The sequence below is a fragment of the Heptranchias perlo genome, chromosome 10, assembly GCF_035084215.1.
Source record: "Heptranchias perlo isolate sHepPer1 chromosome 10, sHepPer1.hap1, whole genome shotgun sequence".
Lineage (NCBI taxonomy): Eukaryota > Metazoa > Chordata > Chondrichthyes > Hexanchiformes > Hexanchidae > Heptranchias > Heptranchias perlo.
In genome coordinates, this window is record NC_090334.1 from 61,934,011 (window position 1) to 61,960,396 (window position 26,386).

Consider the following 26,386-nt stretch of genomic DNA (forward strand, 5'->3'; position numbering starts at 1 on the left):
GTACTGTGCATAGTTCTGATCTCCATACTATAGAAAGGATATAGAGGCATTGGGGAGGGTGCAAAAAAGAGTCACAAGGATGATACCAGAACTGAGAGGATATACTTATCCGGAAAGGCTGAACAGGCTGGGAGCTCTTTTCTCTAGAAAAGAGAAGGCTGAGGGGGTGACCTGATAGAAACCTTTATGATAATGAAAGGGTTTGATAGGGTAGACATGGAGAAAATGTTTCCACTTGTGGGCTGTCCAAAACTCGAGGTCATAAATATAACAGTTGCTAATAAATTCAATAGGGAATTCAAGAGAAACTTCTTTATCTAAAGAGTGGTAAGAATGTGGAACGTGCTACCACAGGGAGTAGTTGAGGCAAATAACATAGATGCATTTAAGGGGAAGCTGGATAAGCACACGAGGGAAAAAGGAATAGAAGGATATGCTGATAGGGTTAGATGAAGTAGGGAGGGAGGAGGATCGTGTAGAGCATAAATGTCGGCATAGGCCAGTTGAGCCGAATGGCCTGTTTCCGCGCTGTAGTTTCGATGTAACTCGATGAAACAAAAAAATTAGCTGGTTCCAGTGAATCTTTAAATATTCCAATACCTCATCGGCCATTTCATCACTGACCACTATGGTCTCCACCACCTCAGGTGCATCCACTGCCATGCGTTACTCAATTGGGAATATTAGCAACATCTTCCAGGGAAAACGACAGAAAAATAATTTTAGAATTCAACCGTACTATCTTAACCCTCGCATCTGTAAACATTATTTAAAGGGTCTATAGTATTAAGAAAAAAATGTTACTTCGCTATTACAGGATTGCACTACAACCATAAATTGCAGATTTTAACATTATATATATATGTACTCTTTTGTACATCTAAGATCCCCTTTTGAGGCTACTCTTCATAACTTCCCACAAGTCACCAATAAGAAAATCAGCATTATCCAAAATAATGAAAAACAAACCAACCAGTCATAAATTACAAAATAAAATAATTTTCAAAAGTGTAAAACATTTAAACCACTTTATATAAACAAAGAGAATAAGCTGTACTTTGAGGAGCAAAAACAACATTTCTTGTTTACATTTAGTAACTTAAATCCCATGAGTGATTCAAATACATTTTATTCGATACTACATTACTCCAGTGGCAATCCTCAGCATGAAACATGCCTCCCTGCAACTCCTAATCACTTCTTCTCTTCTGCTGTGAAGCACTGATGTCTGCTGTTGCACTTCTGATTCTCCTTCCTTAAGCTGTCACTCTTAATGAACTTCCAAATTTAAGAACTCCTCCAATCTACTGCTACATAGCTAATCCCTTTGTGATTGTGATTACCTTTTTCATTTGGTGTGTTGACACTGAGAAAACCAAGCCAAACATACTATAATGGATCACCAGGAAATCCAACAACAAAATTAGACCCCCTTGATTCTAATTATAAAACAAACATTTTTCTTTGTAAACCAAAATTGAAAAAAAAGCAGTTAGAAAATAACACTGTGCTAATCCACGAAGTTTTGTTTTTGTTTGGAGTAACCATTCGATTTCCCATGGCATTGTATATGGTAAGTCAGAGAACATGATCACACTCTTGCTAGCTTCTGCTGTCTTTGTGTAGCTGTTTTTCTTTCCTCATCTATCTTTTGTTTTCTTCTCTTCTGCATTTCTCCCTCTTAAGCCTTGCTTTTGCTTCTCTCTGTCATTATCATCTTCTGTCTTTTTCTTCCTTCCTTTCAGATAGAATGGTATGGCGAGGAGAGAAGCCACTAACATCTGAAATCTGCATTTTACGGGTGGATATTGTGAGGTAAATGTAGTCCTCAGCAACTCCCCCTTTCCCATCCCTTCTCCCAATCATTCATGCCCCTCAAACCTGTTCTGCCATTCAATCAGATTATGTAAGATCTGTACCTCAACTCCATTTACCCGCCTTTGCTCCATATCCCTCGATACCCTTATCTAACAAAAATCTATTGATTTCAATGTTCAAAATTTTCAATTGACCCAGCAGTCACAGCCTTTTGGGGGAAGAGAGCTCCAGATTTCCACTAACCATTGTGAAAATTGCTGTTGGTTTTCACTCCTAAATGGGCTAGCTCTAATTTTAAGATTATGCCCTCTTGTTCTGGATTTCCCCACCAAAGGAAATCGTTTTTCTGTATCTACCCTTGAATCCCTTAATCATTTTAAATACCTCGATTAGATTACCCCTCAACCTTGTAAACTCAAGGGAATACAAACCAAGTTTATGCAATCTGTCTTCATAATTTAATCCTTCAAGCCCTGGTATCTTTCTGGTAATCTGCACTGTACCCGCTCCGAGGCCAATTTATCTTTGCAGAGATTCGGTGCCCAAAACTGAATGCAGTGCTCCAGATGGGGTCTGATCAAGGTTCTGTACAACTGAAGCATCACTTCCTCACTTTTGTATTCCAATCCCCTTGAGATAAAGGCCAACATTCCATTAGCCTTTTTGATTACATTTTGTACCTGTGCACTAGTTTTTAGTGATTTGTATACATGGACACCCAAATCCCTTTGCTCTACTTCTGCTCCTAGTCTCTCGCCATTTAGAAAATATTCAGATTTGTCTCTCTCTGAAATGGATGACCTCACACTTCCCCACATTGAACTCCATCTGCCATAGTTTTGCCCACTCATTTAATCTGTCCTGTTTCCATCTACACAACTTTGTAACTTCCTGCTCCCAGCTACACAACCTACTGTACCTCCTAACTTAGTCTTATCTGCAAACTTGAATATAGAACTCTCTATTCCTTCATCTAAGCTGTTAACATAGATGGTGAAAAGATGTGGCCCCAATACAGATCCCCAGGGAACATCACTTATCACATTCCGCCAATCAGAGTACGTTCCCTTTATCCATACCCTTTGTCTCCTACTCCCAAACAATTACCAACCCATGTCACAAGGTTACCTCCAATTCCGTGCACTTTCATTTTTGCTGATAATATCTTGTGCAGAATCTCATTAAATGCCATCTGGAAGTCCGTACAGACATCCATTGGCACTCCCCTATCTACAATGCTAGTGACCTCTTCAAAACATTAGATTAGTCAAACATGACGTACCCATCACAAATCCATGCTGACTCTCAGATCAGCTCATATTTGTCCAAATGCTCAGTCATTGTCTCTGATGATAGATTCTAGTGGCTCTCCCACAACTGATATTAAACTGACCGGTCTGTCGTTACTTGGGTTTCTCCTTCCCTCCTGGGAGATGCTGTGGTCTTCAAATGAAAACTTTATGGAAGGCATTAAAGGACAATTCACTGGATAAATTTAATGTTATTCTGAAATATATAATTTTAAAATTTGTTTTACTTTGTTTAAACCCTTATTTTACACATTAGAAATTTAATTACTGATTAAGAAAAAATTCAAAAAACATGAGTAATTTATGAAAATCCATTGGCCAGATTGCACAATTACAGGGAGACATGCTCTAACTATTAAATAACAGCTATTGTGTGTCATGTAATGTGAAATTATTAACATTAAAAAGGCCTAGCATATCGCCACCTACAGGGATAACAGGTACTGCAGGCACGTGGATATTTAAATGAAAAGCAGGTCCCACTTACTGAATTTAATATATAATAGATAGCACTACTTTACTTATCAATTTTTCCATTTTACGCCTTTCCCTGCTGTTGTTGATTACTACAACAGTGGGCTGGGACAACTGGCATTCGAATTTGTCTCGTAGGAAAGTACTTGGTTTCCGCCTGGCACCTACCTACCCATTCCTGCACGGCTGATATTGGAAGCTCATGTAAGGCTTCTTGAATGTATCCTAACATCATATGCTACAGCTCCAATACTCCATAATTTGGCGAATGTTTAAATGGGTAGTTGCATATGTAAATTAAAAGAATAATTTTTATCAGCGATTTATAAGCCAAAACATTCTTGTCAAATTTATGGAGTGAAATTTTTCTTTAAAATTGTAGAATGGCTGATTTTGTAATTAACTTACTTTAGTTAGGAAGAGAGACTAGAGAAATTGGGACATTTTTCATTAGAACAGACAAGGGTAAGAGGAGATCTGACAGTGGTGTTCAAAATTATGAGGGGTTTTGATAAGGGAAAAACTATTTCCACTGGTTAGTGAGTCAATAACTGGAGGGGAAAAATTAAGATTAACAAAAGAATGAAGAGATTAGGAGAATTTTTTTTAAAAAACACATAAGGTTGCCAGAACATGTAATGCCTTAACAGAAAGAGTGGTGGAAAGAGAATCTATAATTATTTTTAAAAGGGAAGTGGGTAAATATTTGAAAAAACATTTAAAAGGGTATGGGGAAAGGGGACTAAGTGGATAGCTGTTTGAGAGCCAGCACAGGCATGATAGGCCGAATGGCCTCCTTCTGTGCTGCAGAATTCTATGATTCTAACTCCCTACTAACAAATCCTCTGGCTTTGAAACTTCTGAGAATGCAATTATGTTTCTGAATTGTTAATTATGGAGATAGAGGCATGTCAAAAGAGAAATTTTACCCACTATGTTAATTATCAGCATTCAACTAGGTATCTAATTCTACTTTACAATTATAGATTATTCCTAAGGGAATCATTGAGATATACCTAAATGATTCCCTTAATGGGTTGATTTCATTGAAGGAACCCTGAGAAATATTTCCTTATATAGACACAATTACACTTCAACAGTGCAATTATACAAAATCTAATTTTATAAAAAAAAACTATACATATCTGCAGTTAGCTTAGATTTTTTTAAACTACAAAAGATAAACATAAAAACATAGTTTTCATGTTTTATTTCTGAATCAGTTATAGAACAGAACAGTATTGAAACCTCTCCCTCTCGAGACTGTATGTACATACAGTATACAGTACAGCTTTGCTCTCTTTCCAGCCATGCAGGGGTGTGAAGTCTATCACCTTCTTTTGTACCTTTCTGTTTCAAAAGGATAAAAACTATTTTAATCTTCTGTCTGTCCAAATAACACATATTAGTAACTGTAGAAATATAGTAATCTAAATTTGTCACTGATATGAAAGGAAACAGAACTGATTGCATGTTAGGACCTGTGGTGATTTACTATATCTTGCTTTTTACAGAAAGGGCATCAAATTCATCAGCAATTTAGACAAATCTGAGGCTGTAAACTAAACTTGGCAAACTCCAAAGCTCCAAATTGTTGATGATCAAATGGGTGGAGGGAAAAATGGGGCAAAATATGAATGCTCCACACCGCCTCAGCAGTTTTCCCTCTGTATATTTTGGGCTGAACATATTGCAGCTAAGACAAGAAAAAAAAAGAATCTTGCATTTATATAGCACCTTTCACGATCTCAGGATTCTCAAAGCGCTTTACGGCCAATGAAATACTTTTGAAGTGTAGTCACTGTTGTAATGTAGGAAACGCAACAGTCAATTTGCGCACAGCAAGCTCCCACAAACAGCAATGAAATAAATGACCATATCATCTGTTTTAGGTGATGGTTGAGTGATAAATATTGGCCAGTATACTGGAAGAACTCCCCTACTCTTTTTTGAATAGTGCTATGGGATCTTTTACGTCCACCTGAAAGGGCAGAAAGGGCTTTGGTTTAACGTCTCTACTGAAAGATGGCACAGAAGTGCCAGTCCAGATTATGTGCTCAAGTCTCTGGAATGAGACTTGAACCACAATCTGCTGACTCAGAGGTGAGAATGCTACTACTGAGCTACGACTGACACCTATAAAGGGTAGAAAATTACTCTGCAGGCTGAGAATTTGAAAATATTTTACCGCTGTTTCCCTAGGTTCCCCGGCCCCCACTTCCAGTCTTGTATCTTTCGGTGTACCTTCCCTGCAAAATAAGGCTACTACATCAATGTTGTTATTGTTGCCAGTTGTTGGTGGATATGAGAGAGTAGCCTACAGTGTCAGGCCCAATGACTTTCTTTCTGACCCTCTGGTGAAGTGATTTACCCCTACTTCCCCACAGTGGGAACAGTCGAGATCAGGAATTAAACATGTGGGAATCTGAGATCGGAACCTATGTTTTCCAATTCCTTTGTGCAATGTGTTGAGCTTGATAGGCTTGTGCTATTATGCCACTGGCCATTGTATGGAGTGTAAGGGTATAGGAGGTTCACCATATGAGCCTTCTTTTATGAACTGACACAAAGTAATATAAAATGCTTACTTTTTTGTAAGTTATTTGGTGTTTTAATAATCCAGTGCATTCTCCATATTTGGATGGCCACTGCCCAGTTTACATGTCAATTGCTCCAAACTGATGCACAATGACCTAGCTGTGCCTGACCCTGGTTCCAGCTTTTAATCGCTTCAACGTTAAACCGAGTGCCACTTCCCAATGCAAGAAAGTGCTTTTAGAAGTACACGGCCCTTCAAGTGGGCAGTAGTTCTACATCTAACATTTCATGTTAACTCTAAGTGTATTTTCTGGGTAGGCAGTATACTTCTACAATAAAATATTATTGTGAGCTGGTACTGAAGTTGGCAAGAGCTGAAACCAGCAATAGGCACAGCATGTTGTGTGTGTGAAAACCACTGCATGAATGAAAAAAATCTGCATCAATCCTGATATGTAGAACAGCTGACAGATTAAATTATCAAACTTAGTCAACGGTACTGCAAGAGAAAATGTTACATTATCTATCAGCTCCTAAGGAAAGATCACCAATACTTGAAGTTTAATTTGAAATTGGTGGGAACAGCCCAGTTAAATTCCAGGAAAACCACTGAGGGCAGGAAGGAGTCTAGGGGATGGCATTGCATTTTTCCTGCTTGGTTTACAGAACAACTCCAGTGTACAAGTACAGTGGTTTCATGATCAGAGCAAACAATGCAACATATTGCTCAGACCGAGATTTCACCTTTAAGTCTGAGGGTATAAAGTGCATATACTCAAAGCATTCTAGGCAATTTTTTTTCTGAAAGCAACATGATCACAAAAAGCTACCATAATTTTTATGGCCACCAAACTATGTTGGGTCAGACAGCTTTCTTGGCTAGATCATAGCAAGATTAATAGGTTGTTATTTTGACTACTTTTGGCTATTTACAGTATTCAATGTCATTCTAAATTTTATCTATTACTGTTTCAACAATAATAAATGAGTGGTTCAGCCATCATTACATAAGCTAAAACCTGCAGCGGCCGGTAGGGCCTTACTCTGAAAGTAAGGATCTGAAATATAAGCCCCCCAGATTGTCATTTGCTCTGAGAAACTTACTGCTGAGAAGCATCTCTAATAATCTCCAAAAAATTAATCTTTAAGAACAGTTTATTGAATTCACATTTTGTGGATGTATATAACAAAATAAAATTCCATGCAGTAAGTTGGGATAAATAGAAATACTGCTTTGTCCATGTGTAACAGAACTGACTTCACCATTACTTAAGACTTGGGAACATTCTACATGCATTAGGGCAATGCCACAAATAACCATATGTCAGAATTGCACTCACTTTGTTTTCAAATTTAGCACTTTGCATTAAGAGTTTTGAGGATTTCCAGGTCAACATCAATACACAATTTAAAGACATAATAATGGTGAAAGCAAAAGATTTAAAAAGTCTCTTTTTTTCCTGTTAAATTGTTGTTGCACCCATGCTTTTTGCAATGCACTGGATTATATTTAACAGTATAAAATATTTATTATGAATTGCCTTTTGTGCATGCTTGCCTCCCACAGTTAAGTGTATGAAGATATACAAACAGCACCTAGATTTATGCATGGTTGATGGGAGATTTACTGTCAAGTGAAGATGTTACAGGGTTATATAGTTGGCTGTAACCTGAATTTCTGACCATCAGTTAAAAGAAAAACTTGCACATGAATAGCGCCTTTTCGTGTCCCTCAAACGTCTTAAGCGCTTCATATGAATTAATTTGAAGTGCAGTAAGTGTAATATTGTAAGCAAGTGCAGCAGTTATTTTATGTACAGCAAAATCCCACAAACAGCAACAAGATTAATGACCAGTTAATCTGGTTATCTTCTGTGGTACTGGTTGATGGAGGAATGTTGGGCAGGACAATAGTGGACTCTAGCTCTTTTTTTTTAAAAAAGTGCTGAAGGAGCTTCAATGTCCACCTGAATGGATGGACAGGGCCTTGATTTTATTTTGTAATTTCAAGGATGGTACTTTTGACAGGGCAGTACTATCGCCATTGGGCACCAACCCTCACCTTGCATGCTGAGGTGAATTGCTCTTCTTAGATCTGCTTCTTCATCTTCTGTCTCCATGTGCTGGCGGCTTAGCGTTAATGCCCGCTGCAGATTTTCATCATCTTCATCTAAAACATTTGTAATCGATTTACTCACATCAACTGCTTGTTCCCAGTCACTGTTCTGTATCCTATAAAACACAATTTTTAAAAATAAAATAATGGCCAGAATATGCTTTTAATGAATACACGTGCAAAAACCTCCTAGTTGTTTCATTCATACTAACTTCTAATCACATTCCATATACTGATATTTTTCTCCATTAAAAGAATCTTTTCTGGTGCATGTTATTATCCACTGTAAGCTATAAACAACTACATTTTGTTTTCTGGAACATTCATGATCTTAGTCTCGGGAAATGGCCCCCTAGAGGAAATTTAGGAAATAACAGAATTAAGTCAACCAAACATCCAGGCTTCTAACAGAGTAGCACGGGGAATGCTGCCACTCCTAATCAGAAATTTACATGGCACAACAGGCCTAGAAATTAGGCATATCTGGTGTAGATTATTTTACAGAGAAAAGAAAAAAACTTGCATTTATATACTGCCTTTCATGACCTCAAGACATCCCAAAGCACTTCAGAGTAAATTAAGTAAGTTTGAAGTGTAGTCACTGTTGTAATGCAGGGAGATGCAGCAGACAATTTACACATAGCAAGGTCCCACAAACAGCAATCAGATAAATGGACCGGACAATCTGCTTTAAGTGATGCTGGTTGAGGGATAAATGTTGGCCAGGACACCATTAGAACTTCCCTGCTCTTCTTCGAATTGTGCAATGGGATCTTTTACGTGCATCGGAGAGGACAGCCATCTTGGTTTAACATCTCATCCAACAGTACTACACTGGAGTATCAGCTTAGAATACGTGCTCAAGTCTTTGGAGTGGAACTTGAACCCACAACCGTCTGACTCAGGTTACCTCTGATGCATTGAATGTATCACATGCAAAACATATTAATAAATGATGAACAATTCTAAAATATTAAATGGCTCAATATTTTGCTTTTTTAAAAAATACAAAGGCCCTGAAATTATTGTACAAAATCAGACAGGTTAATGTTAATGTCTCCACTAAAATAATGGAAGGAGGAATTTCAGACAAAAACATTAAGTGTTCAAACACCAGTGTCCCACGGTGTAATTTTAAAGCCAAGGTTTTGCAAGAATACATCTCTAAATAAGATATAAAGCATGGCATTATTTATTGATTTATTGTTTAAGTTCTCAAGCTCCATGGCTATTATGTCACTTCAGTCTTGTAGTAGATAACCGATTATTATTCATAGTTTTCAAAAATAAGATGAAAACCCTGGTATACAACATAATGGGAAACATTTTTTAAAAATGAGCAATTTTATTCCTCAGTACCTCTGAGCAATTTCTGTTCGCTGATTTGCCTCCTCTCCAAATAGCCTCGGCCTCTCTTGTTGCACAACTCTCATCCTTTTTAGTAGCTCATCAGCTTCGCACTCTGGCAGCTCTCCTCTTACTACAAATATCGAATAACCTGGAGAAATTGAACAGCATTTACTCTTTTTACTACAAACAGACCCATACTCAACCATCTTAAATGAGCTCATTCTGACATAAACACAAGCCTCTCTTCAGGTGAGCATCCCAGATTTAGTCACATTTTACTATACTGTCTATGCCATAGCACCTCGTAAAATACCTAATTAGTCAAGGTCTCCAACCTTGGAACAGTGGGTTGGATCCACATGGCATAACAACTAAAGGGGGCCACACATTTTATTAAAACACTTTTGTGTCAAGCAGAATCATAATTAAACACAACCACTTTCTGTTATGCTTAAACATTTGCACATTTATTGAAAAACCAAGCCCCATATACTAAAAATCCAAGGACCTCCTTGGCACTAAAATTCAGAACCCCTATCAATAAAAATCCAAGCCTCCAGGATGCAAACAATCTATTCCCGTATGATAAAAATGTGCAACAAACAAAGCATACCAGAGTGCCAGCTTGGCTCAGTTCAAAACACTATCGCCTCTGGATCAGAAGGTTGTGGGTCTGAACCACACACCAGGTTTTGAGGTTATAATCTACATGATACTGTAATGCAGTCCTGAGGGAGTGTTGCATTATGAGAGGTGCCATTCTTTAGATGGGACATTAAACTAAGGTCTGCCTGTTCAGGTTGACCTTAAAAGATCCTGTTGCACTTTTTTGAGGAACAGCAGGGAGATACCAAGTTGTCTGACCAACACTCCTCCCTCAATCAATACCACTAACGAAGATTAACTGATCATTCAGCTCACTACAGTTTGTGGAATGTTGCTGGCACATAACAAAAACAGTCACTGCTTGTTGGGATATTTTGATGTGATAAGATACCAAGGTATTATTATAAAGATATTTTCCATGACATTGCCTGCTGTGAGAATCATTTTGTAAAATTATGCTGCATATATTAATAAGTGAAAAGAAATGGGAAATGGAAAATGTCACACTGCTGCACTCTTGAGGTTGAGGCTAAAGCATGTTGTTGGGACAGAGTAAAAGAAGCTTTACTGTATACCCAAATATGCTCTGCCTGCCCTGGAATTGCTTGATACTGACACTGAGTACCTGAAATGGAAGGTGTTCCATACCTCAACATAAACATCCTTCATCACAATGAGCACTGAATTCACAGGAAAAAAATAATGGAGTAAAGATAGAAAAGAATGGATTTTACTTGCATAACTTTTTATTGAGGGAGATTTTAACTTACGTTGGGGAATTATGATTGTTCTTGAAGAATCAGAGAAGTGATTTCTGATGTTTTATTACAAGATTATTGAACTCTATCCAGCAAACTGGGAGTAAGAAGCTCTTACTCAGATTACCATTAAACTGTACATTGTTACTGCTGTACATTTCTACATATATTTATTTTTCTGTCCAATTTCCTCCCCATTTATGAAGGGGTTAAATCCTTGCTGGGTTATGGTTCCACAGCTACCAGTCACTGTCCAGTACCTTACTTAAGTGGCCATTCTCCACATGGGAGCCTAAATGATAAGTATTGGCAGGTTATTTGACCATGAAGGCATCATGGTGGATTTTTACACTTAGATAACTTCTACAATTTAACTTGAACAACAGGTCTTTTTCTACAACTAAAGATATTATAATCATATATATCAAAGCATTTCCTTGGTGCACGTGTGCCTTTTCTGTCCTCATTTATGAAAGCAATGTAAAACCTGTGAGCTACTAATAATTTGCATCAACTCTGAAATAACACACAGAAACTTTGCATTATTAGTTATACTGTCTACAAATGGTAATTGCACCTCAAAATAATCAGAAATACTGTTTTCCCATTTATATTATTTTTCTAACTAGAATTCTACTTTTATTAATAATGAAAGCAATTTCTGGGATATTGAACAAGGGATACCTTCTTGCTGTAATTGAGCCAAGAAGAGGGCGAGGTAAGTGTCGGAGATCAACTCTGGACCCGTCAATAAAGAATTCAGGTTAAACCACTGGCCAGAAAAGAAAGCATCAGTTATTCCTTACATCTATAACATATTCATTAGAAAGATTTGTACCCTTCACATTAACTTATTTTCAAGTGCATCTAAGTTTTCTCCACTTGTTTTTTTCCCCCCACCACCCCCCGTCATCCATTGGAAAATACATCATTAATAATAGAGCCACCTAGTGGTAAACGTTTGGTTAAACAGTTTGTAGCTAAATAGACTTCCAAAGTCTGGAAACAATATGGGAAACACAGTACACCCACAGCTATCCAGGCTGAGATTGGCCAACTCAGCAGATTGAGATTGAACCTGAAATGTTCCTGATCTGAATGGCTCAATGTTCCACTATGCAGTACATTTACCTGAGGAAGGAGAAAATCTCCGAAAGCTTGTGAATTTAAAATAAAATTGCTGGACTATAACTTGGTGTTGTAAAATTGTTTACAATTTACTAGTTGAGACAGTGGAGCAGGAAATTTGACTTTATCCAATGATTAGAATCATAGAATCATAGAATCATAGAAGTTACAACATGGAAACAGGCCCTTCGGTCCAACATGTCCATGTCGCCCAGTTTATACCACTAAGCTAGTCCCAATTGCCTGCACTTGGCCCATATCCCTCGATACCCATCTTCCCCATGTAACTGTCCAAATGCTTTTTAAAAGACAAAATTGTACCCGCCTCTACTACTGCCTCTGGCAGCTCGTTCCACACACTCACCACCCTTTGAGTGAAAAAATTGCCCCTCTGGACCCTTTTGTATCTCTCCCCTCTCACCTTAAATCTATGCCCCCTCGTGATAGACTCCCCTACCTTTGGGAAAAGATTTTGACTATCGACCTTATCTATGCCCCTCATTATTTTATAGACTTCTATAAGATCACCCCTTAACCTCCTACTCTCCAGGGAAAAAAGTCCCAGTCTGTCCAACCTCTCCCTGTAAGTCAAACCATCAAGTCCCGGTAGCATCCTAGTAAATCTTTTCTGCACTCTTTCTAGTTTAATAATATCCTTTCTATAATAGGGTGACCAGAACTGTACACAGTACTCCAAGTGTGGCCTCACCAATGCCCTGTACAACTTCAACAAGACATCCCAACTCCTGCATTCAATGTTCTGACCAATGAAACCAAGCATGCCGAATGCCTTCTTCACCACCCTATCCACCTGTGACTCCACTTTCAAGGAGCTATGAATCTGTACTCCTAGATCTCTTTGTTCTATAACTCTCCCCAACGCCCTACCATTAACGGAGTAGGTCCTGGCCCGATTCGATCTACCAAAATGCATCACCTCACATTTATCTAAATTAAACTCCATCTGCCATTCATCGGCCCACTGGCCCAATTGATCAAGATCCCGTTGCAATCCCAGATAACCTTCTTCACTGTCCACAATGCCACCAATCTTGGTGTCATCTGCAAACTTACTAACCATGCCTCCTAAATTCTCATCCAAATCATTAATATAAATAACAAATAACAGCGGACCCAGCACCGATCCCTGAGGCACACCGCTGGACACAGGCATCCAGTTTGAAAAACAACCCTCTACAACCACCCTCTGTCTTCTGTCGTCAAGCCAATTTTGTATCCAATTGGCTACCTCACCTTGGATCCCATGAGATTTAACCTTATGTAACAACCTACCATGCGGTACCTTGTCAAATGCTTTGCTGAAGTCCATGTAGACCACGTCTACTGCACAGCCCTCATCTATCTTCTTGGTTACCCCTTCAAAAAACTCAATCAAATTCGTGAGACATGATTTTCCTCTCACAAAACCATGCTGACTGTTCCTAATTAGTCCCTGCCTCTCCAAATGCCTGTAGATCCTGTCCCTCAGAATACCCTCTAACAACTTACCCACTACAGATGTCAGGCTCACTGGTCTGTAGTTCCCAGGCTTTTCCCTGCCGCCCTTCTTAAACAAAGGCACAACATTTGCCACCCTCCAATCTTCAGGCACCTCACCTGTAGCGGTGGATGATTCAAATATCTCTGCTAGGGGACCCGCAATTTCCTCCCTAACCTCCCATAACGCCCTGGGATACATTTCATCAGGTCCCGGAGATTTATCTACCTTGATGCGCGTTAAGACTTCCAGCACCTCCCTCTCTGTAATATGTACACTCCTCAAGACATCACTATTTATTTCCCCAAGTTCCCTAACATCCATGCCTTTCTCAACCGTAAATACCGATGTGAAATATTCATTCAGGATCTCACCCATTTCTTGTGGTTCCGCACATAGATGACCTTGTTGATCCTTAAGAGGCCCTACTCTCTCCCTAGTTACCCTTTATGTATTTGTAGAAGCTCTTTGGATTCACCTTTGCCTGATCTGCCAAAGCAATCTCATATCCCCTTTTTGCCCTCCTGATTTCTCTCTTAACTCTACTCCGGCAATCTCTATACTCTTCAAGGGATCCACTTGATCCCAGCTGCCTATGCATGTCATTTGCCTCCTTCTTCTTTTTGACTAGTGCCTCAATCTCCCGAGTCATCCAAGGTTCCCTACTTCTACCAACCTTGCCCTTCACTTTATAAGGAATGTGCTTACCCTGAACCCTGGTTAACACACTTTTGAAAGCCTCCCACTTACCAGACGTCCCTTTGCCTGCCAACAGACTCTCCCAATCAACTTCTGAAAGTTCCTGTCTAATACCATCAAAATTGGCCTTTCCCCAATTTAGAATTTTAACTTTTGGGCCAGACCTATCCTTCTCCATAGCTATCTTAAAACTAATGGAATTATGATCACTTGTCCCAAAGTGATCCCTCACCAACACTTCTGTCACCTGCCCTTCCTTATTTCCCAAGAGGAGGTCAAGTTTTGCCCCCTCTCTTGTCGGGCCATCCACATACTGAATGAGAAATTCCTCCTGAATACACTCAACAAATTTCTCTCCATCCAAGCCCCTAATGCTATGGCTGTCCCAGTCAATGTTGGGAAAGTTAAAGTCCCCTACTATTACCACCCTATTTTTCTTGCAGCTGTCTGTAATCTCCTTACATATTTGCTCCTCAATTTCCCGTTGACTATTTGGGGGTCTGTAGTACAATCCTATCAAAGTGATCTCTCCCTTCTTATTTTTCAGTTCTACCCATATAGACTCAGTGGGCGAACCCTCGGATATATCCCCTCTCACTACTGCCGTGATGTTCTCCCTAATCAAGAACGCAACTCCCCCTCCTCTCTTACCTCCTGCTCTATCTTTCCTATAGCATCTGTACCCTGGAACATTGAGCTGCCAGTCCTGCCCCTCCCTTATCCATGTTTCAGTAATAGCTATAACATCCCAGTCCCATGTACCCATCCATGCCCTGAGTTCATCTGCCTTGCCCATCAGACTTCTTGCATTGATTATGTTTTTGGGTAAAGGGCAATTCTCTAATGGATAAATGCACCCCTTCAAACAGCTTAAAATTAGAATCATGGCGTAAAGTTAGACATTCTTGCATTTAACAACTTTATTTATATAGTGCCTTTAACACAGAAAAACATCCCATGCTGCTTCACAGAGGAATAATCAAAAAATATAAATGCTGAGCCAAAGAAGGAGATATTAGGAGGGGTGACCAAAAGCTTGGTCAAAGAGGTGGGTTTTAAGGGGGGGTCTTAAAAGGAGAGTGAGGTGGACAGGTTTAGGGAGGGAATTCCAGTTTGCAGGGCTTATGCAGCTGAAGGCATAGCTGTCAATGGTGGGACGAAGGGAGAGAGGGAATGCACAATAAGAGAGGAGAGGGCAGATGATGTATGGCTGAAGGCGGTCACAGAAATAGGGAGGGGCGAGGCCATGAAAGGATTTAAACAAAAAGGATGAGAATTTTGAATTCGAGGTGTAGGGGGACTGGGAGTCAATGTAGGTCAGTAAGGACAGGGATAATGGGCGAGTGAAACTTGGTACAGGTTAGAATACAGGCAGCAGAGTTTTGGATCAGCTGAAGTTTAGAAGGTTAGCCAGGAAAGCATTGGAATAGTCAAATCTGGAGGTGCAGAAAACATGGATGAGGCTTTCAGTGGCTGATGGGCTGAGGTCAGGGTGGAGGCTGGCAATGTTATGGAGGTGGAAGCTGGCAACGTTATGGAGGTGGCAGCAGGCGATCTTTGTGATGGAGAGGATATGGGGTCGGAGGCTCGGCTCGAGATCAAATAGGCTGTTGACGATGCAAACAGTCTAGACCTGAAACAGTGATCGGGGAGGGGGATGGAGTCATTGGCAAGGGTATGGTATTTGTGGTGAGAACCAAAAACAATAGCTTTGGTCCTCCCAATGTTTAGCTGGAAGAAACTGCAGCTCATTCAAAACTAAATGTCAGACAAGCAGTCTGACAGCACTGAGGCAGTGGAGGGGCTGAAACAGGTGATGGAAAAGTCGAACTGGGTGTCATCAGCATACATGTGGAAGCTAATCCTATGTTTGCAGATGATCTCGCCAAGGGATAGTATGTAGATGAGGAAGAGGAGGGTAAGGATGGATAGTTGGGGGGACTCCAGAGCTAATGGTGCAAGGGCTGGAAAAGAAGCCATTGCTGGAGATGCTCTGGCTACAATCGGATAAGTATGAATGGAACCAAGCGAGGGCAGTCCCACTAGGCTGGACAACAGAGGAGAAGTGCTGGAAGATGATGGTGTGGTTGACCGTCTCAAAGGCTGCAGAAAGGTCAAGCAGGGATATTGCACCATGGTCACAGTCAGAGAATATCATTTGTGACATAGGTTAGGGCCGTTTCGGTGATGTGGGAGGACAGAAACCTGATTCAGGCAGGAAAAGGCATGACCTACTGATCCACAATAATATGCAATTGTGAAGCAATATTTTAAAATCTTGTGTCTTCAAAAGCAAATTAAATCTGTTGGAACGTCTTCTCTTCCTACCCCGCCCCCAGTGAAATGTTTTTGTTTGTAAAATAAAAGTAATGAGGGTTCCTGAAGTCCAAGAAATTGCAACTATGGGGCGGTGCAGTAAATCTAACAAACTGAATCTGTGGAATATATTTTTAAAAATCTTTAGGTTGAATATCAAAAGAGGTGAAACAATCGTGGGAAATATTGGAAATATTTTGCAACGGGAATGCTCTAATTCTTCTGATATTGTGGAGATGCGATTCAAAATTCTACAACAGTTTTTTTAATGTTAAAGAGCAAACTACCTGATTGCCTAATTTTCGTACTGTAAACCAATGTTCTTTGTAGTTGCATATAAATGCCCTTTCAATTCTGTGGAAACAACAAACATGAAATGGTTTACAGTCTATCCACAAGGAACATGTTGAAAGAATCAATATAAATTTTCAAAATGCCTAATTCCAATCAAAATAGCTATTGTATATTTGTGACTGTTTTTAAGAACATAGTTTGAAAAACTGAATCCAAAGTCTGAAAATTAAAATTAAGATCCACAATAAAAAAAAGTATTTATAATTTCAATCTTAAAATACTGAGAACACACTGTATTTATATATAATGTGTCTTACACTGGATCAATCCTTAATCGCTGATATTCTGGGCTGTTGAAGAGGGTAATCTCTAAACCCCAGACTCTCAAGGCACTACTAATCACCTGCAGAAATAAAATTGCTTTGAAAGCTCTTTGGATTTTACATCAAAACAGTGGAACCCATTTAAAATACATAATTCTAAAAGCAACATCTGATTTTAACACATGCAAAAATCTATGCACTAATTATAAGACATGCTTCGACTGGAGCTATTGCTTCTATTTTCTTGGAGCCCGATGCATTTATCCCTCCCTGCCCCCACCTAAAATTTAGGACTATTGTCTGTGTACAGTGTTTGCAGTTATTTTTCCAATGGAAAGAACTAGAGTGAAACTGATTGTTTCTACTTGGGCTGAACCTCATTTTATCATCTGGGGTTCCCATTCTAAAAACACGTTGTAGATAGTTGGGTGAACGGGGAAATTACTTATTTTTAAAATTGCTTTGTGTAAACAGTATGTGTTTAACACAGTCTCTCAAAGTGCTATGCAATTTTCAACTACTTTCACAATACTTCTGCAACATCCCCTTTTGTAGGCTTGCATAGGAACATAGGAATAGGAGTAGGCCATTCAACCCATGGAGTCTGTTCTGCCATTCAATTAGAACTTGGCTGATCTGTATGTCAACTTCAATTACCCACCTTTAATACCATTACCCAATAAAAATCTGTCGATCTCAATCTTGAAATTTCAATTGACACAGCACTTGGGGGGTGGGGGGAGGCACGGGGAAGGGAAGAAGAGTTCTACATTTTCTCTACTCGTTGTGAAAAAGTGCTTCCTCATTTCGCTCCTGAATGGCGGAGCTCTAATTTTAAAATTGTGCCTCCTTGTTCTGGATTCCCTCACCAGAGGAAATAGCTTCTCTGTATCTACCCTATCTAATCCTTTTATCATTTTAGGGTGAACTTCAAAACATGTAAAACAAAGTCCTCTTCCATTTGACCTTCAAATCTTTGGTGAATGCCATATTCACCAAAAGAACATTAACATGGCAGGATCCTACTGATTCTGATCAAGAGAATTTGGAGAAGGTGCAGAGGTGGGTGACCAGGAGGACACCAAACCTAGTTATGAGGAAAGGCTCCAAGGGTAAGGGATATTTACTTTAGAGAAAGAGAGGCTTTTGAAGGTTTTAAAATGATGAAAGGATTGGATACATCCCGATTAGATAGGTTATCTGAAATGCATAAGGGAGGTAGACTGGAGGTCATGCCTGTAAAATCTATAGGAAAAGTTAGATTGGATGCCAGGAAGTATTTCTTTCCATGTTATAGGCCTTTAAAAAGGAACTTGACAAGTTCCTGAGAGAAGAGGTAATTTGTAGTTATTGGGGCCAAGATGCTAATTAGTTGTGATTATAATGGGCCATGTGAATCACGTTCTCCTGGAGCTTTGCTTGATTGCCCCAGAAAATTGGGAGAGAAATTTCCAGGGGAGTTTTTCTTGCATTGACAGCAGGTTTTCTGCTTGGCTTTTATTTTTGCTTCTCTCTGGAGATAGCGTGGTTAAAGGGTGGATGAACGGTATAAGATGTTTCATCTTTGATTGGATTGGGGTGGGGGGGGGGGTAGGCTTGATGGGCCTTATATTCTTTTTTCACCCTTTCTATATGTTTAGAATTTTTAAACTGTTGATTGAATATTGAATTTTAAACTTTTCCTGAAAGGGCTTGGTAGCAGCAACTGAAGGCTCCGGCCACGATTGAATGTGAAAAGTTTCAGCAGTCGGAGGAGGTGGGGGGAGGAAAAAGGATTGGTATAGAGGACTAGAAACTCTTTCAGAAAAACCCAACTATGCGGCCAAAGCAAAACACATTCCTGCCTGGTTGAAACAGGGGAGTGGTAGTGTCAGAGGCCATGGAGGAGTCACTAGACTGTTCATGCACTGCTGCACTTAACATGAAATAACCAGATTATGACAGGAAAGAGATAAAACTGTAAAATGCACACTGAGGGAGGTGGTGGGCTAGTAACGTAAACAACTGAACAAAAACAACTTTTTACAACATCTTGAAGTTTTACTTAAAGATACAGGTCAAATTTTGCATTATTTTGAAACCAGTTATGAATGCATTTTAAATGCCTCAATTGCTTTGTGTCAGGTTATTCGGAGTTTTTTTTTAAAAGTCAATCTACACAAGCGAACAAAATGGGATATTGCAGTTTGCTTTGATTCGTTGCGTAGTCAGATTACCCCGTCAGAGCCACTAAATCATTTTAAATCTCTAAGTTATCAGAATAAAAACAGCTGGCCAGTTTCATCATAGCTCATGTAAATCTTCACCATAAATACTTGCAGTTAAAAACTTTACTTTTCTAACACAGCACTTCAACATACTTTGGCAATAACGAGACTTGTTGGCACTTTCAGTTTTATACTGAATTATTCATGTTAGTGAATTTACAATGCCAAAAGAAACAGATCAGTAAGGGTGAGGGCAATTTTAGACATTCTTGCAATTAGCTTTCAGAATTTTGCATTTGTTTTGTCATTGCTCAAAACTGAGCTACTTTCCTCTTCAATTGCCATTAAATGATAGAAACAGTTCAGCAAACCTCACTAACACTGTTGAATGTCCCATTAGAATAGAAATGTTTATTCATAATTGCCATATAAACATGTTATCCTTTTTATTTTCTTATTTCTTCACCTAAACATACTGACCAAAACAGATTCCTGCCCACGTCAACAGATAAAAATAGTACAATGCTGCCAAATTCAGATTGAAATAAAACCACGAGGAGCTGAAACAAGTGTTTACTCAACAGCTCCAGTGATGCACTGCACACCTACACAAGAGGAGGACATTAATGCATCACCTTGATGTTATTCCAACAATGCACCTTCTTATTTATGAGGGCAGAAATCTATGTGTTCCTGATTATATTAAGCTATTTCATTGTCAGATGAAGTTAGATTAGATGGCAAAACAAGGATTATTACAGTTATTACACAATCTGAATACTTTTCCCCCTCAGGAACATATTTTGTTTTCTTTATTGACAAATATAAAATGCTAACATGTAACTGCTACGGAAATAAATATTGGCTACAAAGCATTCCTATCTGGGTCATATCTAAATATGACTAATATTTCCCTCCATATAAGTGTACATTAAAGTACATTTGAGATCAATGTGTTTGCAGTGATGAATATAACCTGCAGGGCAATGAGGCCCTTAACTGGAACTACCAAAATTGGTATTTATTTATTCATTGCCATCACTTCTTACCCCCTTCACCAGTTAAATTTATGACTTCTTGTGGTGTCAAGGTAATGGTAAAAACCAAGGGCAGCCTCTTACCTGCCAATAACTAAAACATTGCCCATTTGTAAGCACTCCAATTTCCGGTTGCTGTATTTCCCCCCCTTTCAGTTCTTTGATGGTTATTTCAACTACAGATTTGCCATGTGCAGTGTTTGTAAATGATAGCTAGGGACAGGAACTCAAATTCTGCAAACTCCAGTGATACATATTTTTCTGTAGCAAAAACAGTGCACACTGCTAGTTTATAGATGAAACAGTGATCACAGAACTGACTTACAAACAGCACTAACAGAAATGCATGAAGAAAATGATTTAGAAAAACAAATCTGAAGTTAAAATGAGAAAAGGAAAAAGCAAAGGATGAGAAGGACAATGTAAGCAAGCAATGGAAAAAGGACAAAACAAGACATCTAGTTAAATTCAGCTTGCTAGCCCTGTCCACTATGACTATTTAATAATCTTATTTATCAACTACAAGGGGGCAAAAAAAATGATAATTATTGTTTCTCATCACTTTTGAATACAGTGTGGAGAAAAGGCTGGGGGGAAATAAATAAAACAAATTAGTTTAAAGGCAATAGGTTACAGGGCTTAAAGTCAGAAACTTACTTGAATTGAAAAGAATCCACTATCATCCATGTTCCCTGAAGGTTGCTATATTGAGAGAGAGAAAAAATGTAAAGATGGGTGAATGTAAACATTCATGGTACACAGACTAAATGGCCAAAGGTGCCTACTGTTGATTGGTGGTCAAAGTATGTGAATATGTTCATCAGACACAACTAAAAGCACCGAGGCAGGGATGGTGTTTTAGTAATATACAGGATTAACATTACGGTTATAAAGCTGCTCGTGACATCAGTTAATTTACTACCGTAATTTTAGAATCTGTTTCAGCATCATGGCACATGAATTAAAACTTTTTTTTTTAAAAGAAAGAGGTAATCCAGGGAGCTTGAAATTCTCTGTAGTCTAAGGGTTGAAATTTTCCTTAAGGGCCTGGAAGCAAGTGGAAAGAAAATGCATGCATTTCTTTTTGGAAGGGAGGAGTCTTTAGACTGCTATATCTGGTGGAAGGAATAATATAACATCAACCAATAATTAGCATATTTTGTGTGGGCTTTCTAGTGTGGTTCAATGAATTAGAGTCAAACTAGAGTTTCTAATCAAATGATTTAGTAATCTCAATCATCAGCTAGAATGGCACATGGGAGCTGCAACACTCTGCACTGTAAAGTGGTAGGGACATACTCTGCATCTACGATCCCCACACAGTGTATTCCTGGTCTCAGCCACACTACAGTGTGGACACCAGGGAAGCATAAGAGTGAAAGTCACTCAAGGAACTCACATAGGGTAGCACGGGAATAGCCCAGGAACAGGTTGCTCACCTGCCCTCATGTCAGGATGGTGCGGGGTGACTACAGAAAGGGAGGTACAAAATGGAAAGGACTTCTTTCCACATCCTCTGCAGTTTACAGCAAGCCGCAAAACTGCATCACTTTTTGTCCCACTTAGATCAGCTCTAAAGGGATCCAATAGCATCAGTCAATTATCTCTAATTGCATAAATTTGGATTTGTTACAAATGGAGCGAGCTGCCATCCAATCCAAAATCTTAGAGATCTCCTGAGGCCATACTCTCACCTCAGTTTGAAATGAAGTGAATTTGCTTCCTTATGGAGGAAGGGAAAAATTTAAATAAGTGCCTGAACTGTTTAAGTATCTGACTGTCTTGTTACTGATTTTCTTTCCTCTTCTCTTAATGAAGTTGACTTGATGAGATGAGTCTTGTGGAACTACATGTTATTGTCTTAATTGGGCTCCCAATATTGAAATGTAATATCTGCATTTGAAATCCTCCCAGTCAATATATAGGAAGAACTTGCACCTTTCACAACCAATGAAGTACTTTTTGAAATGTAGTCACTGTTATAATGTAGGAAACATGGCAGCCAATTTGCGCACAGCAAGGTACCACAAACAGCAATGAAACAAATGACCAGATCATCTGTTTTAGAGTTGAGGGATAAACATTGACCAGGACACCAGAAAAACTCCCCTGGTCATCTTTGAATAGTGTCTTGGGATCTTTTACATCTGAGTGGGCAGATAAGGCCTTGGTTTAACATATCATCTGAAAGGCAGCACCTCCAACAGTGCAGCACTCTCTCAGTACCGCACAGAAGTGTCAGTCTAGATTACGTGCTCAAGTCTCTGCAGTGGGGCTTGAACCCACAACCATCTGACTCAGAAGCGAGTGCGCTACCACTGAGCCATGGCTAACACCTAAAGATTGAAGTTCTCACAGAAGTGGTCTATGGGGAGCAGCATCGCTAAAATTAACGTTGGTTTAAGTTGCAGTTTTTACCTGTAAAAATATTTTGTATTCCTCTGTGGTAGTTCCTCCCTCTGCCATTCTTGCTCGCTCCTCTTCATCCAACTGCTGCGCAATTGTAGAGAGGTCTATGGGGCTGAAGTATTCTCCCTGCAGCAAATTGTTGAGGCAATGTTGAGCACATAGGGACCCTTCTTGCTGTGGAATGAAGCAGAGCAAAGCCCATCAAATTTTCACATGAACTGCTGGAGACAGAGCTCTGACAGAGCTCTCTCCCACTGTTGTATAAATCTGTCGATATTGCACAAGCATACTCAATTGTTTAGTGACAAAAAAAACTAATCTTCAAAATTTTAAAATCCAGCAATGGAGATTAAAACATGTACATTGCAATTTGGGCTTCTTACTGAAACGGATTAAAGCTCAACTTCCATAGACAAGCTTGCACTTCCTATAGACTAAACTTTGACTATGCACAAAATATCTGGAATAGCAGACTGCCTGGTGAACAATGACTCCTTATACTATTGGGGTATGTATCAGAAATAGTACGGGATTCCACCATATACTCCTGCTCTCTCCATATTGGCAGAAAAACACCACATTGATGGACTATATAGTTCAGGCTACTAATTCATTGTTACTGTGATAAGTAAAATTATATATAAGAATAAATCAGCCACAAGATTACAATACAGTACTTAACTTTAATAGGTACATGAATCTGCTCTCTGAACCCAACATAACAATTATTCTGAGATTCTTAAAGTCCTTTTATCACAATTCTTCAACTGAGGTTGCATCTCACATGGGCTCTAAGCACCATACAGTTCCAGCTCACCATTGCGACTTGGAGCTGAATAAATGTATCAAGTGAACTGAAGCAACAGTCAGCAGCTGTCATCTCTCTCCCAGCCTGTGCTGCCTCTGGAGACAGAACTTGCAATCACACCACCCAAATTCAAACAGATTCTTACACTTCCAGGTCAAAGCAAATCTTCATCAACAGGCAAGAGTCTTGTTAGTGGGACAGTCATCACAGATAACCGTTCTGACTTTTTTTTTCGCAGTGGTAAACTTACAGATACTGTTTGAGGAAGCAATCAAACCATTTTATCCCAGCAGGAGGCTATTATCAGTTATCTCCCTTCAAATCTGCCTCCTACACTCGAGACAGGGTTTGTGTATTCTTCATTTCCCCTACACACAAGACAAAAATTCTTGTCAAGATTGTTGCTAAGACAAGCCCAGTTTTAATTTGTTACACCACTCGGCCAATTATAAATTCAGATAAAATATGCACTAACACAGGCAGCCTCAAGTGAACACTTTTCTTGGTTTATAATATCCAGGTCAATGACTTGGAAATTAGATCGGGGGGGGGGGGGGGGGGGTGGCAGAGGGAGCAAGAAACATTATTTTCTCTTCTAATTATATAGGAACATAGGGACAGGAGTAGGCCATTCAGCCCCTCGTGCCTACTCCGCCATTTGATAAGATCATGATGTGGAGATGCCGGTGATGGATTGGGGTTGACAAATGTAAAGAATCTTACAACACCAGGTTATAGTCCAACAATTTTATTTGAAAATCACAAGCTTTCGGAGATTATCTCCTTCGTCAGGTGAGCGTGGGACTCCTTGAACGTTTTGCATTTATAGTCAGAGAACAATACCTGGTGATTACAGATAATCTTTCCAACTGCCCGTTGTCAAGGTAATCAAAGTGTTCAGACAGAGAGGTGTTACCGACAGGACCACCGAATATACAAACGGCCAGAACACAAGACAGAGAGCGAGAGAGGGAGAAACATCTGAAAGGAAGAGAAAGACAGAGAATGACCCGTTGTATTAAAAACAGATAACCTTTATTCGCTGGTGGGGTTACGTGTAGTGTGACATGAACCCAAGATCCCGGTTGAGGCCAGGATCTTGGGTTCATGTCACGCTACACATAACCCCACCAGCGAATAAAGGTTATCTGTTTTTAATACAAACGGGTCATTCTCGGTCTTTCTCTTCCTTTCGGATGTTTCTCCCTCTCTCTCTCTCTGTCTTGTGTTCTGGCCGTTTGTATATTCGGTGGCCCTGTAGGTAACACCTCTCTGTCTGAACACTTTGATTGCCTTGACAACGGGCAGTTGGAAAGATTCTCTGTAATCACCAGGTATTGTTCTCTGACTATAAATGCAAAACGTTCAAGGAGTCCCACGCTCACCTGACGAAGGAGATAATCTCCGAAAGCTTGTGATTTTCAAATAAAATCGTTGGACTATAACCTGGTGTTGTAAGATTCTTTACATTTGATAAGATCATGGCTGATCTGTGATCGAACTCCATATACCTGCCTTTGGCCCATATCCCTGAATACCTTTGGTTGCCAAAAAGCTATCTATCTCAGATTTAAATTTAGCAATTGAGCTAGTATCAATTGCCATTTGCGGAAGAGAGTTCCAAACTTCTACAACCCTTTGTGTGTAGAAATGTTTTCTAATCTAGCTCCTGAAAGGTCTGGCTCTAATCTTTAGACTGTGCCCCCTACTCCTAGAATCCCCAACCAGCGGAAATAGTTTCTCTCTATCCACCCTATCTGTTCCCCTTAATATCTTATAAACTTCGATCAGATCACCCCTTAATCTTCGAAACTCTAGAGAATACAACCCCAATTTGTGTAATCTATCCTTGTAACTTAACCCTTGAAGTCCGGGTATCATTCTAGTAAACCTACGCTGCACTCCCTCCAAGGCCAATATGTCCTTCCGAAGGTGCAGTGCCCAGAACTGCTCACAGTACTCCAGGTGCGGTCTAACCAGGGTTTTGTATAGCTGCAGCATAACTTCTGCCCCCTTGTACTCTTGTCCTCTAGATATAAAGGCAAACATTCCATTTGCCTTCTTGATTATTTTCTGCACCTGTTCATGACACTTCAATGATCTATGTACCTGAACCCCTAAGTCCCTGGACATCCACTGTTTTTAAACTTTTTACCATTTAGAAAGTACCCTGTTCTATCCTTTTTTGATCCAAAGTGGATGACCTCACATTTGTCTACATTGAATTCCATTTGCCACAGTTTTGCCCATTCACCTAATCATATCAATATCGCTTTGTAATTTTATGTTTTCATCCACAATGCCACCAATCTTTGTGTCATCGGCAAACGTAGATATGAGACTTTCTATGCCTTCATCTAAGTCGTTAATAAATATTGTGAATAATTGAGGCCCCAAGACAGATCCCTGCGGGACTCCACTAGTCACATCCTGCCAATGTGAGTACCTTCCCATTATCCCTACTCTCTGTCGCCTTTCGCTCAGCCAACTTCCTAACCAAGCCCGTACTTTTCCCTCGATTCCATGGGCTTCTATCTTAACGAACAGCCTCTTATGTGGGACCTTATCAAATGCCTTCTGGAAGCCCATATAAATAACATCCATTGACATTCCCCTGACCACTACTTTAGTCACCTCTTCAAAAAATTCAATCAGGTTTGTCAGGCACGACCTACCTTTCACAAATCCATGCTGGCT

General features: G+C 39.5%; 1 protein-coding gene across 3 annotated transcripts in view; it reads right to left on the reverse strand.

Annotated features, from left to right (window-relative positions):
* atxn3 (ataxin 3) overlaps window positions 1-26,386 on the reverse strand; it is a 50,997-nt gene that overhangs the window by 17,567 nt on the left and 7,044 nt on the right. For 2 of the 3 annotated variants that reach the window (XM_067991926.1, XM_067991925.1), the window contains exons 2-8: window positions 22,891-23,055; window positions 21,130-21,174; window positions 17,223-17,308; window positions 16,899-16,965; window positions 11,655-11,742; window positions 9,616-9,754; window positions 8,203-8,372 (exon numbers count right to left, since the gene is read on the reverse strand). In XM_067991926.1, coding sequence (XP_067848027.1) covers window positions 8,203-8,372; window positions 9,616-9,754; window positions 11,655-11,742; window positions 16,899-16,965; window positions 17,223-17,308; window positions 21,130-21,174; window positions 22,891-23,055 — 760 coding nt within the window. Of the gene's footprint in view, window positions 1-8,202; window positions 8,373-9,615; window positions 9,755-11,654; window positions 11,743-16,898; window positions 16,966-17,222; window positions 17,309-21,129; window positions 21,175-22,890; window positions 23,056-26,386 lie in introns of those variants that run through there. The other variant, XM_067991927.1, reaches the window with a different exon arrangement.